Source organism: Mus pahari, chromosome 23 (assembly GCF_900095145.1).
Source record: "Mus pahari chromosome 23, PAHARI_EIJ_v1.1, whole genome shotgun sequence".
NCBI lineage: Eukaryota > Metazoa > Chordata > Mammalia > Rodentia > Muridae > Mus > Mus pahari.
The window spans coordinates 40,849,610-40,864,162 of NC_034612.1; the positions used below are offsets into that span (position 1 = coordinate 40,849,610).

The 14,553-nt window shown below is 41.3% G+C and overlaps 1 protein-coding gene and 1 pseudogene across 4 annotated transcripts in view; both read left to right on the top strand.

The window, feature by feature from the left end:
- Pds5b (PDS5 cohesin associated factor B) overlaps positions 1 to 14,553 on the top strand; it is a 128,195-nt gene that overhangs the window by 26,697 nt on the left and 86,945 nt on the right. For all 4 annotated transcript variants that reach the window (XM_029533530.1, XM_029533527.1, XM_029533528.1 and 1 more), the window contains 2 exons: positions 10,028 to 10,154; positions 14,057 to 14,260. In XM_029533530.1, the coding sequence (XP_029389390.1) occupies positions 10,047 to 10,154; positions 14,057 to 14,260 (312 nt within the window). In that variant the 5' untranslated portion in view covers positions 10,028 to 10,046. Of the gene's footprint in view, positions 1 to 10,027; positions 10,155 to 14,056; positions 14,261 to 14,553 lie in introns of those variants that run through there.
- On the top strand, positions 7,248 to 7,345 carry LOC115063101 (annotated as a pseudogene).

Here is a 14,553-nt window from a genome sequence, read left to right on the forward strand (position 1 = left end):
AAAAAAAAAAAAAAAAGGAGGCCATCGTGTGCATGGATATTATATTCAGAGAAGTAACTTGTCTGTTGTCTTCATTGTTTTAAGGGTTAGTAACAAAGCTTGGCGCCTTGGGAGGAAAATTTCTATAGTCAAAAGAGTAAAGTAGATGGAATTAAGCACTGGTAGACTGTTGATACTTAGAGGTATTGAGTGGCACACGTTTCCTGGGGAGATGCATCACACACATCTACATATATCACCCCACATGGAGAGCCCACACAGAACAAAGTATGGATACCACTGAAGTCCACGTTGGTGAACCACTGAATTTTTTTAGAGTTACTTAGAAGAGCAGAAGTGACTCAAGGACAGCTGTACATCAAAAACCACCCAACTTGGGTGACAGCTTGAAAATCTGGGAACCTGTAGCATACCACATAAGCCTAGCTCAGCTTGTCAACTCTTGAGAGTGACTCTCAGTGGTCTTTATTGCTCACTCTGGGAGGGAGGGGACTAGTGAAATTGGTCAGTTTCAGGGACTTCCTGAAGCTAATTTGAGTTGTTTACCTTTTATATTAAGGAGATTTCCTGGGTGATGGAATGTTTTAATCTCAGAGCGTTCTAATCTCAGACGAAGCTGCTATACAAAAATAAATAAATAAATAAAATGGATATATCTAGATATTTAATTTGTTGATGGGAGGCTGAGGAAGTTTCTGTTTGAGCTTCCATATTTTCAGTGAAGTAGTCTATCAAGAGAAGAGGTGCCTGAGATTTTATAGTAGAGAAGTTCAATCATTTTATTGTAATTAGACATTGAGTTGAATACTGACTAGAGATATAAAAGGATTTCAATAAATGAGAAATGTTACCACTGCTTATATAAAACATACTACTTGTGAAGAGATTTTGCTGGAATACTTTTTGCATTGCTGGGTAGAAACTGATTTTAGTTGAGATGTTCCAGGGCTGGGACTTTATAGAGCAAGTTAAACTTTTCTTTTTGTTTGTTTTTGAGACTGGGTCTTAATGAGTAGTAGTCTTGGCTGTTCTGGAATTCACTATGCAGATCCAACTGGCCTCAAACTTAGAGATCCACTGCTTTCTTCTGCTGGAACCAAAGGTTATGTGCCACCATGCCTGGGCTTTTTTTGGGGGGTGGGGTTCTTGAAGAAGGTTAACACAAGATACGCCATCTGCTTTTTTTTTTTTTTTTTTTTTTTAAATAACATTAACAAAACATAAACTCAAAAGTTGCTTAGTTTTCAAAAAGAACTATTGAAACTGCAGTCAGTTTTTAGTGTCTTCAGATTCCTTCCAGAATCCTCTTGGATTCCAGAATCTGCAGATGTTCAAGTCCCATACATACAACGAGTAAATATGTGTTCACAGACTACCCACATTTCCTTTTACTTTTATCATCTCTAGATGATTTGTGCTTCCTAAGAAAATGTATGCATTAAGTAAAAAGTTGTTAAGCTGCATTGCTGTGAGGATAATGGTTACGTCTGCACACTGAGCACAAAAGTGAAACAGAACACTCTTGCTCTATGTTGATTTAATTAAGCCACAAATGTGCACCAATACAGCGGGGAACAACTGTCTTTTATTAGTATACATAAGAGTCATTAAATGAACATATTTGCAGTTAATAGGATTAATTAGTTAAAACCAATTGGTTATGTAATGGTGATTTTCTCTCTTCACCAGACATGGCATTGCACATACTACTGACCTGAGAAATAATCATCATTCAGTACATGAGTGATGTTAACACTATCACTAGAAGTATTAAGGACTTTGACAATGCCAGTGCTGTTTGAATCTGATGCGGAGTTATTGTACACTGTTGAAACAGTCTTTAGTTTTAACAGTTGTAATATAAATAAATATTGTTGTAAGGTTATGTATTTAACTGAGAATAGTTTTTTTTTTTTTTTATCTGTTTTCAGTTGGAAGTTTCTCTTACTAGATTTTTCCATTGTCCTTGACAAGACTAAGCCTGATTTCTCATTTTGTTTAATTGCTGTATGGATTGTCTTTAATGAGTGTGCCACCTGCTGGTTCTCAGAAGACTGCAGTTTGGAGTCTTTCCAACTCTGTAGTCCCGATTCTGCCTTAAATCTGAAGGTGAAATCCCTGGAGAGAAAATAGCTCTTTATAAATAGGACCATGTAGGGATCCTAGTAGTAGCCTTGTTTTGATTCTGTGTTAGTAAACTTGATGAAACATTGTGAATTATTACGAAGAATCAAGAGAATGTCAAGATTTATTTCTAACTAGATCATCTGAAAAAAAAGTTCAGTAGCCTTGCCCTTGATTTCTCTCAGTGCGATCTTTCTGTTTCATACAGTGAAAAGGTCTTACATACATTGTGACTCAAGAATTAATGGTTAAATTGATTTTTTTCCCTTCTTCTTAGGACTGTTTAGTATGCATGCTTCTTTTAGATAGTAGAGTGTTCAGCCCTAAATGGAATGTACCCATCACACTTCTACCCTTAAGGCTTAGGGGTCTTTGAGGAAGAGGGGGCAGAAAGATTTCAAGAGTGTAGCGGCTATTCCTGGTTGTCAACTTGACTATATCTGGAATGAACTACAATCCAGAATTGGAAAGCTCTCACCTATGAGCTAATCTGGAGGCTGGGAGATACAAGTTTCTGACTTGGATCTTGGCATGGAGCCCTTGAGACATAGTGACTATGAATCCCAGAAGATTAGGACAGGGAGATCTCTGAGTTCAATGTCATTTGGGACAAAGCAAGTCCCAGATCCGGGGGTGATGGCACGCACCTTTAATCTGGGTCACACCTTCTGCTGGAGACCTATATAAGGACATTGGAAGAAGGAAGATTCGATCTCTCTTCATAGCCTGCTTGCCTTGTGGGACTGAGCAACTGCTAGATCCTTGGGCTTCCATTCACAGCTGCTGCTGACCATTGTTGGAGACTTGGATTGCAGACTGTAAATGATCAACACATTCCCTTTCTATATAGAGACTACCCATAAGTTCTGTGACTCTAAAGAACCCTAATACAGAAGTTGGTACCGGGAATGGTTCTAGAGAAGCAGAAGTATAAGGATGAATCTTTTAAGAATCTGGAGTTGGTTTAATAATTCACCAGCACCTTCAACTACTGAAACCTCTTCAGATACTCTCTCTCCTGGGAACTTGGGAGAATATTGAAGACACGTGGTTGAAACTATATTTCAAGCTTAAAGAAGCTAATGCCCTTGATTGTCTTGATGAATTAGGTGATTCGGTGTACAAAACTTTCTACAAGATGGGGAAAAAAAAATCAGAAAATGACTGCTGACTTATCACTCTTAGGATGAAGGATGAAGGAAAAGAAGGAGCTGTATGATAGAATCAAATGGCTCCAGATGCAAGCAAACAATCTAAAAGTTGCTGTGTCCTTGAAGAAAATCTTTCCAGCAGCCAATAGAGCTCAAGTTGCAGAAAATCACACTGAAACCCTCATTGTAAGGGTGGCTGACCTACAGCGACAACTCAAGTCTCAGCCTCAGAGTGTGTCGGACAGTTAAAGTAAGGGCGCTAACTGTCAAAGAATGGGGTCCTATAACTTGGGATGGGGATGTGTGGGAAGACTCAGTTGGAGCTGAGAATTTTGAATCTTCAGATTCTCAAGGGTTTGCCCCACCTGAGGAAGTAGTACCCTCAGCCCCACCCCTTAAATAATGCCTTCCCCACCTGAGGAAATTAATCCCCCAGAGTCTGATAAACCAGCAGTGAAGAAAATGATGAAGAAAATGCCAGACAAGACAATATTGATGTTTCTCAAAGCCCACCAATAGTTTCTTCTAGACCTATAACCAGACTCAAGGCAAAACAGGCCCCTAGAGGGGAGGTAGAAAGTGTAGTCCATGAGGAAATTCGNTACACTACTAAGGAGCTTAATGAGTTTGCTAATTCATTCAAGCAGAAGTCTGGGGAATATATGTGTGGGAATGGGTTTTAAGGGTGTGGGATAATGGTGGAAGGAACATAAAACTAGATTAGGCTGAGTTTATTGACATGGGCCCTCTGAATGGAAATTCTAAGTTTAATATGGAAGCTCTCACAGTTAAAAAAAGGAGTCAGAAATTTGTTTAAATGGTTGGCTGAAGTGTTTATCAAAAGATGACCTACTGAAAAGGAGTTGGAGAGGCCTGATATCCCTTGGCTTAGTGTTGAGGAAGGAATTTTAAGGTTCAGGGAAATTGCAATGCTAGAGTGGATACATTGTGTAAAATCTAATCCTCCACAATGGAAAGGCCCAGAAGATATGACCTTCACCAGCCCTATAAGAAGCAAAGTGGAGAGGGGCACAAGCACATTTGAAGAGTTTGTTCTTGCCCCTTTCCTTGTGCCAGACCTTAGGGTTGGAGATGCTGCTGCTGCTCAATTAGATGAATTAAATTCAGTTGGTTTAATTGGGCCCTGAGGTAACAAGGGCCAGGTGGCAGCATTGAATTGCCAGAGACAAGGTGATCATAGTTATAACGGACAGCGTAGACAAAACAATGTTTATAATGACATACCCTATAATGGTCAGCACAGTAGAGGTGAAATTTATAATGGCATGACTCGTTTGGACATTTGGTACTGGCTAATCAGTCATAGTGTTACTAGGCATAAAATAGATAGGAAGCCTACTTCATATCTGTTTGATCTGTATAAGCAGAAAATTTTCTCAAACAAATGAAAGAAAGGCTACATTGGATCGTGGCAAAGGCAATCTCAGCCAGCGAATCAATTTCCAGATTTGAGCCAGTTTGCAGACCCAGAACCCCTTGAGTGAAGGGGTGGCCAGGTTCCTCTGAGGAAGGATCTTGATAAGATAGCTAAAAGTTTTGTCATTAGCCTTTCTCCAATTCTTCCCCAGAGGGACCTATGGCCTTTTACAAGGGTAACTGTACATTGGGGGAAAGGAAATAATCAGACTTTCCGGGGTCTGTTGATAATGGTTCTGAATTGACAAAGATCCCAGGAGATCCCAAGAAACATTGTGGCTCTCCAGTTAAAGTAGGGGCTTATGGAGGGCAGGTGATTAATGGAGTTTTGACTGATGTCCGTCTCACAGTAGGTCAAGTAGGTTCCCAAACACATCCTGTGGTCATTCCCCCAGTTCCAGAATGTATAATTGGGATAGATATACTCAGAAATTGGCAGAATTCTCACATTGGTTCCCTGTGACCTGTGAAGTGAGGGCTATTATGGTTGGAAAGGCTAAATGGAAGCCTTTAGAGTTGCCTCTGCCAATGAAAATAGTGAATCAAAAACAGTATCGTATTCCTGGAGGAATTGCAGAAATTACTGCTACTATCAAGGACTTAAGATGCAGGGGTGGTGGTTCCAACCACCACATATCCCTTTAACTCTACTATCTGGCCAGTGCAAAAGACAGATGGATCATGGAGAATGACAGCTATCGAAAACTAAATCAGGTAGTAACTCCAATTGCAGCTGCTGTACCAGATGTAGTTTTGTTACTTGAGCAAATTAACACATCTCCTTGTACCTGGTATGCAACTATTGATCTAGCAAATGTCTTCTTCTCAGTACCTGTCCATAAGGACCCACCAGAAGCAATTTGCTTTCAGTTGGCAAGGCCAGCAGTATACCTTCACAGTTTTGCCTCAAGGATATATTATCTCTCCTGCCCTGTGTCATAACTTAGTTAGAAGGAATCTTGATTGTCTCTTCCACAAAATTGGTGAAGTATATTGATGACATTATGCTGATTGGACCAAGTGAGCAGGAAGTAGCAACCACTTTGGACTCTTTGGTAACACATATGGGTATCAGAGAATGGGAAATAAATCCAACCAAAATTCAAGGACCATCTACCTCAGTGAAATTCTTAGGAATCCAGTGGTGTGAGGCATGCAGAGATATTCCTTCTAAGGTGAAAGATAAGTTATTGCACCTGGCTCCTCCTACAACCAAGAAAGAAGTACAACGTTTAGTGGGTTTATTTGGATTCTGGAGGCAGCACATCCCTCACTTGGGTGTGTTACTTCGGCCTATTTACCAAGTGACTCGGAAAGCTGCTAGCTTTGTGTGGGGGGCCTGGAACAGGAGAAAGCCCTTCAACAGGTCCAGGTTGCTGTGCAGGCTGCTCTACTGTTTAAACGGTATGACCCAGCAAACCCAATGTTACTTAAGGTGTCGATGGCAGATAGAGATGCTGTTTGGAGCCTCTGGCAGGCCCCTGTCAGTGGATCACAGAAGAGACCTTTGGGATTTTGGAGTAAAGCTCTACCATCATCTGCAGACAACTATTCTCCCTTTGAAAAACAGCTCTTGGCCTGCTATTGGGCCTTAGTGGAAACTGAATGTTTGACAGTAGAACACCAAGTTACTATGCGACCTNAACTACCCATCATGAGCTGGGTGTTATCAGATCCACCAAGTCATAAAGTAGGACATGCACAGCAGCAGTCTATTATCAAATGGAAGTGGTATATACATGATTGGGCTCAATCAGGTCCTGAAGGCATAAGCACGTTACATGAAGAAGTTGCTCTAAATGTCTATGGTTGCTACTCCTGTTATAATGCAATCTACTATCAAGCATGCGCCTATAGCTTCATGGGGTGTTCCCTATGACTGGCTGACTGAAGAGGAGAAGACTAGGGCCTGGTTTACTGATGGCTCTGCACGTTATACAGGCACCACCCAGAAGTGGACAGTTGCAGCATTACAACCCCTTTCTGGGACAACCCTGAAAGACACAGGTGAAGGGAAATCTTCACAGTGGGCAGAACTTNGGGCAGTACATATGGTATTACAGTTTGTTTGGAAGAAGAAATGGCCAGATGTACGATTGTTCACTGACTCGGGCTGTAGCCAATGGATTGGCTGGANGGTCAGGGACTTGGAAAGATCACAATTGGAAAATTAGTGAGAAAGACATCTGGGGAAGAAGTATGTAGATAGATCTCTCCAAGTGGGCAAAGGATGTGAAGATATTTGTGTCCCATGTAAATGTTCACGGAAAGGTGACTTCAGCTGAGGAGGAGTTCAGTAATCAGATGGATAGGATGACCCGTTCTGTGGACAGTCAACCTCTTCCCCAGCCATCCTTGACATTGCTCAGTAGGCACATGAACAAAGTGACCATGGTGGCTGAGATGGAGGTTATACTTGGGCTCAGCAACACAGACTTCCACTCACATTGCTTCCTTTCTTCCCACTTTCTTTTTATTTACCTTGTGATTAGACATTTTCTTCCAAAAACACATTAAAAAAAAATCCCTCCTCACGTTGACAGCACATATACTAAACTTGGAATGATACAGAAAATATTAGCATGGCCCCATGCAAGGATGACAAGAAAATTCGTGAGGCCTTCCGTATTTGTAAATAAATAGATCTAAAAAGAAATATCATCCAACCAAGTTCAAGGAAGTATTTGCTGAGGTCATTTTGCGTGTTTTCGCTAAAGTCATTGTCACTAGATGCCAGCCTCTGTCTTCAGACAGCCGTCTTGATCCCAGGGGTGTGTAGCTGTTCTGCTCCTTGACATGCTTTCTGCATTTCTCCCCCATCAGTACAGTTATTTCCTCAAGGTTCAGTCTTGGAATCTCAGCTCATCATATACCCTCCTCTTCCTCTTTTGAGACAGTCTTACTCCTGGCTGGCCTGGAGTTTGCTGCGTAGACAAGGCTGTTGACTCTGACCTTGTGACAGTCCTACGCTGTCACCTAAGTACTAATATTATGGGTGTGTGCCACTGTGCTGGAGCTCACATGACCTGTCCTCCCTCCACCTCTTCTTCCTTCTCTCTCTCATCTGTCTTTCCTCTTTTCCTTCTTGTGTTCAGGTGTGTATGTGTTTATGCAGATGTGTTTTGATTGTTGGTGTGCATTTAGGAACATGTGGAGGTCAGCCTTAGGTATTGTTTCTCAGGAGCCCATATTTCTTGCTTTTTAGGTAGTGAATCTCAGGGACTTTTCTAATCCCTGGTTCTAGGATTGATTGCAAGTGCACCACATCTGGCTTTTTATTTTCAATTAATTAATTTTAAAGTTTTTATTGGTTCTTTGTGAATTTCACATCATATACACCAATCCCACTCATTTCCCCCTCCCCTCATAGCCACCCTTTACCTTTGCAGCCTGCCCCCCAACAGAGAAAAATAATTTGTTGTGGAAGTGGTAGTGGGTCAGTGTGTCCCCCGGTGTACCCTTTTGTCCACACTTCTTTGCTTGCAAATGTTCATTGCAATGACTCGTTGGTCTGGTTCCAGGCCTCTGGCTTCTGCTTCTCTATCAATACTGGATCTTCACTGGGACTCTTCTCAGCTGCCCTGTTGTTGTCCTGTGTCACAGAGCTCATACCTATGGTTTTGCATCTGTAGGACTAGCCCTTTCATGATGGAGTAGATTTTGGGAATGCCAGTTTAAAGGCCTGAATCTGGACCTGAGAGGTATCTGAGCTAATCCGGTCAGCTCTCTCCCTCTCACAGTCTGCTTATCCACAGTCCCTACAACCAGCTCTATCCTGGTGCCCAGGTGAGGTGCAGGGTAGGCTCTCCCGAGTGTTGCCGCTAGTGAGGGACATGGCCAGTTCTTCCACTCTAATAGCAGCTCTCCTGCCTGCTCTAGATCTTCTCTACCACCCAGCAATGAGAGGCAGGGCCCTCAGGCTAGCTCACCTGCAACTGCTGCAGCCAGGGTTGTACTATGCTGCCCAGGTGAGGTGCAGGGCCTCTTCCCAGTGCTGCAGGAGGTTAGAGGCAGCTCTTCCTGCTCTTAGGATGTTCTCCACCCGCTGTAGGTGGCAAGGGGTGAGGGGTGGGGGTGGGGCATCTATTAACATCTACACTGCCACATGGCAGACAAATTGGGGGAAGCTCTCCATACTCACACACTTGGGATTGGCTCACTCTGCCATCAGGGTCAGCTCTACTCTGCTTCCCAGTAGAGGTGCAGGGCTGTACTGGTGAGTGCTGTAGCAGGTGAAGGTCAGGGCCAGCTCTCCTGTTCTCCTGACCCTGCCTGGGCCAGCTCTTATATCTGTTGATTATTGGAGAGGGCAAAAGGGAGGGGAGGGGAATCTCTCCCTTGGTGAAGCCACCACACAGCAGACAAGCCTGTTTTCCCATACTCACGCCCTCAGGGCCAGCTTTCCAGGGTTAGCTCTACTGTGCTGCCCTGGCGAGGGGCAGGGCCAGCTCTGATGACTTTGGGGCCAGCTTCCCTGTCTGCTGCAAGTATCAAGGAGTCGTATCTCTCCCTTGCCCATGTCACCACAGAGTAGACGGGTGGTGGGGTTTAGCTCTCCTGTTCTCATTGCCTCCAGGACCAGCTTTCCCTCAGTGCCCAGGTGAGCAATGACAGCAATTCTGCACAGCCCTCAGACATGTCCTCGGGCGGCAGCCCAGACCAGGGATATGTGCCTGACCTTTGGTGGTAACAGACCTCTACTGCTGCAGGGCCACAGACCCTAGTGGCAGAAGAGGCCAGGACCCCACCATGGTCCCAGGTAACATCACTGCCTCACTACCCTAGAGTCCCCAGTTCTACCTCTCTTCATTGCCCACATCCTTCTGTTTTTCTTTCTCTTCCATTTCTCCACCACCACTTACTTGTACCTCTTAGTGGCACCCAGGGTCTCAGGTCTTAGGAGTGCTGTGTTGTGTCTCACCTGAGTGGCCTTCTGTAAGGGTCGTGTTAATTCTTTGAGAATTTCATATAACTTCTTCTGATTGTATTTACCCCTGTTCCTGCCCCTACTTTGAACATTTATCTATCTATCTATCTATCTATCTATCTATCTATCTATCTATCTATCTATTTATTGTTTTGTGTGTTTTGTTGGGGAGAGTTATTGTAAATTACACAGCTTGATACCAATGGAAATAAAAAATAAATTTGTTTCTTTCAGTAATTTTGGGAAATGTTCAGTAGAATACTTTTCAGTAGATGTCTAAATTATTCTGAATTATGAGGCAGTTACAAATTGTTAGGTAACATCTTATCTATTTCGTTTATAGAACATGCTTGCTTTTAGTTTGTACCTAATAATTTTCTTGCTTTAGGGGTACAGACATTTCCATCATGGCTCATTCAAAGACAAGGACCAACGATGGGAAAATTACTTACCCTCCTGGAGTCAAGGAAATCTCAGATAAAATTTCTAAAGAGGAGATGGTGAGACGGTTAAAGGTGAGTGAACAGTGTATGCTGCAGACAGCTGGGCAGTGTGTGGGGGTCTTTCTTGTGGCAATCTTCTTGTAGGGCCATGGAACTTGCTTTGTTAGGGATTTTATTTTAAAGTAGCAAATGGCAGAGAAAGAGTTTGTGGGAACAGGGCAGGTAAGAAACAGTGGGATGCCACTGCTCTTTGGAGAGCCATTAGCACATGTGCCATTAGCTTTGATACTGTCCATTACCAAGTTATTTGCTCTCTCTTCCTTTTTGATGCCCACTACCCCTCCTCCACCAATTCTTCAGGTCTGGGAAAGGAAGCTTGAGGTATTTATAGTACTCCTAGGCTATAGGTTACCTTCTGGTGGGTTATTCTTAGGGTAAACAAGCGTGGCTGTCAGTGACTGTCTCTGCTGCTGGCACACTGTAACAAGCCAAGGTGGACAGTAACCCTTCAGAAGGCACTCTCCAGGACAGGGGTCTCTAGGTTGCTGGGAAATGTTTCTTTCCCTTTTTCTTCAGGGCATTAATGGTCCCTGGGACTGTCACAGTGTTTAAAGTAGCATTAACAGAGAGGTCCATGTGAGACTGGTTAAGCAGTTGCTCAGGATTTGCCCTTCTGTTGGAGCAAGTTTTTCCTTCTGTGTGTTTGTTAACTAGACATTTGTTATAATGCTCATTTCTTTCAACTGATGCAAAACATTTTGCATATTAAAAATTATACCTAGTATTGTTTTTTGCACATATATTATCATATATTATTATACATGTATTATTTCAACATGTACATTTTGTAATGTTTATGATCTGTTATTTATGTAATTGTTGGTGTTGTGAAAACTTGTCTTCATCACTGAAGTTCAGGAGCCTCACAGAACAGTACCATGGAAGGTTGTGGTGCTGTGGATGGGTGTGTAAGTGATGCTAATGCGACCAAGGTCTGGATATTGTTTATTTTTACATGAGCTTTTAGAGTTCCGTTTGATTAGGAGAGCCAAGCTCAACTTTTTATGTATGTATGTATGTATGTATGTATGTATGTATGTATGTATGTATAGTGTATTTACGTTTCTATATATTTTCTTGATCTGTTGACTTTTTATAAAACTATTACATTTATTTCCTCAGGTTTATCCCAGAAATGATAGGTTATAATATCTATCATGTTTATGAAAAAAGTTCTATGACCATAGTGCATACACATACAAGCTGATTTACGCTTAGTTACTTGTATGCATACTATTTTTTAGATCTATTTAAAATGAGAGGCCTCATCTGAATTATAATTGAGGGCCCTCCATACCCTGACTTAAGGCAAGTCTTGCTTTATATTTATAGCTCAGGCTGCTCTGGAACTCCATATGTATGTAGCCCACACTGGCCTTGGAATTTATAATCCTGCCTAAGCCTTCTGAATACTGGGATTAGTGATAGATAATTCTAGTGAGATTTACAATACTATTTGACTACACAGTAGTGAAAAACTGCTGTTATCTGGGTCTGGAGCAGATTGTCTTCCCAGTGCGCTTCTGTCAGATTCCTCTGTCTCACAGCACGCTGCCTAGTGCACACTTTTATCATTTTCCTTATTTACACCTAGTACGGTTTTTAGCATACTCCTCCTCAGAAAAAGAGAAAATAGATTTAGTTTGGGATGATAATACTTTTTGCTATTTACAGATATCCATATAAGTTTTATGAATTATGACAATTTATTAACATATGTTATTATTCATATAACTGAGTTTTCTTACAACATTTTATTCAAAATATACTTCATTTCCTACTCTTGTATAAAGAGATTATAAGGAAAAATAATTAGTTCTGTGGACCTATCTCTTTATTGGCCCTTGTGTTGAGCGAATGTATGTCTTGAGAGGACCACAGTTGAAGTGTTGGACGACAGTTGTAGATCTGTGGCCTTTTTTGCTTTGTGTTGGTTCTATTGGATTTGGCATCAGGCATGGCAGGGCCGAATGGTTGCTCTCTGAACAAGCATTGTCTCCCACGGCTGCTCCATGTGTTCAGAGTGAATAAAGCATTTCTTACTCAGAGCTCCAGGCCTCCAGTAAGCCAACACCACAGGCCCTGATGCTCAGTGGCCCTGGTCAGCGTTTAGTATGTGCAGCTCCACCTAGTGGATACTGGATGGTCACCTTTTGTCGGAGTGAGTCTTTCAGGTTCAACAATTTTCTTGACTCTCATTTGAATAAGGAATAGTACAGATCATTTTGTTGAATTTTATTTGAAGTTAGAATAGGATAGCTGGAGATAATCATTTCTACTAATACTAAACTTAAAGAAAACTTCATAGAATTTAACTTTATAATTTTGTTTTGCATCCCCCTTTTATAAAAATAATTATGAAGACAGATTTTTTTCTTGCAACCTGTTTCTGCTTAACACATACCTGGATTATCTCATTGAACCAATGAGATGTCCATATCATATTTTCTTCTACTATCGCCCGGAATCTGCTTAGTTTATTACCATGACACTTAACTCATGTCATAATAGCTGAAGTTTGCATTTTTCTTTAAGAATACATCTTTGACATCCTTTAAAAAATAGATTTATTTTTATCTCTTAATTATGTCCCTTTGCTGGGTATAAGCACATGCAAATGCAGTGTCCACAGAGGACAGAGGAGCGCATTGGGTCCTCAGGCTCTGGAGTTACAGGTGATTGTGAACCGCCTGAGTCTGGAAGAAATACACATGCTCTGAATGTTGAGCCATCTCTCAGTCCCAGCATTTATTTTTCTTGAATTTGCTTATATAGTCTTTTGGGGAGGCTGAAATAGAAAAATCACATCTGGAGCTGTTTAATGGCTAAGAGGATATATTGTTGCTATGGCAAAATACTTGACAAAAACAGTTTAAGAAAGCAGAGTTTTGGGCTCACAGTTTAGGGTATAGTTCATAATGGCAGGGGAAGGTCTGATAACGGTATGAGGCAGGTGGTCACAGTGCATCCACAGTCAGGAAGCAGAGAGATGAATACAGCTCCACACCACGGTTCCATTCATTCATTCATTCATTCATTCAGGAACCCATGCCACCCACAATCAATAGTGGGTCAGTCTTATGTCTTCCAGCAAACTTTCTGGAAACAGTTCCATGGACACTTCCAGAGATGTGCTTCTATGTGATTCTAAATCCATTCAGGTTGAGAGTGCAGATCAATAATAGATAGAAAGTTACATTTTCATACTAGGGTTTTCTTTAGGATTAGATCTATTAGAAAAAAAAGAAAGGATGTGCTTTTTAAGTTCTATAGTATTTTTACAGTGATACAAAAAGTTTCCACAGATATGGACTGAGTAATGACCACTGTATAGGGTGAATTCTAAACTGAATCTGGTTGGAAGATATATAGATTAATGACAGATATTTCTTTTATTTTAAACTAGTGATTCTCAATCTGTGGGTTGGGACCCCTTTGGGGGGCGCAAACAGCTCATTCAAAGGGGTCACTTAAGACCACATTACAGTTCATAACAGTAGCAAAATTACAGTTATGAAGTAGCAACAAAAATATAATTTTATCATTGGAGGTCAGTAGAGCATGAGTTGAGAACCACTGCTTTAAACATTAAGCATTAATGAGTTTTGTGGGGTTTTTTTGTTTTTGTTTTTTGTTTTGTGGTGGTTTTGCTTTATAGCCCAAATTAGACTTGAAATCACGATCCTACTGCCTATCCTTTTGATCTTGGTATTACAGGCATCTGCCGCCATGCCTAGTTAAAAAATATTTTAGTTCTGTTTTAAAAATTGTTTACTCTCTGTATGTAAAAGGATATCATTCTGTTTTTCTGATGAAAGTATATTTTGAGTGAACTTTTTAAAAGTACTATAGCTTTTTATCTGATATGAGTACAGGAAATGTCTGACTATTTGATGATCTTTGTTTGTGTATAGATGGTTGTAAAAACTTTCATGGACATGGACCAGGACTCTGAAGAGGAAAAGGAACTTTATCTAAACCTAGCTTTACATCTTGCTTCTGACTTCTTCCTCAAGCATCCTGATAAAGATGTTCGTTTGCTGGTGGCTTGCTGCCTTGCTGATATTTTCAGGATTTATGCTCCTGAGGCTCCTTACACGTCTCCCGATAAACTAAAGGCAAGTACTGATAGGAGCACTGCCACATTCCACTAAACTGAATGAAATGTTGAAGAATTTCTTTGAATTCTGTTGTATTGCGTGGACCAATCTTTTATTAAACTTCTGTTTCCTGTGAAAGTTACTTTTGAAAAACAATTTCTGACCCCCAGAGTAAGCAGATTAAGGGGGTCACACACACACACACACACACACACACACACACATACACACACACACACACACACACACACCCACCCACCCCTGTTCTCACCTCCAAAGGAATGAATTTATATTTATTCTGGAGCCAAATA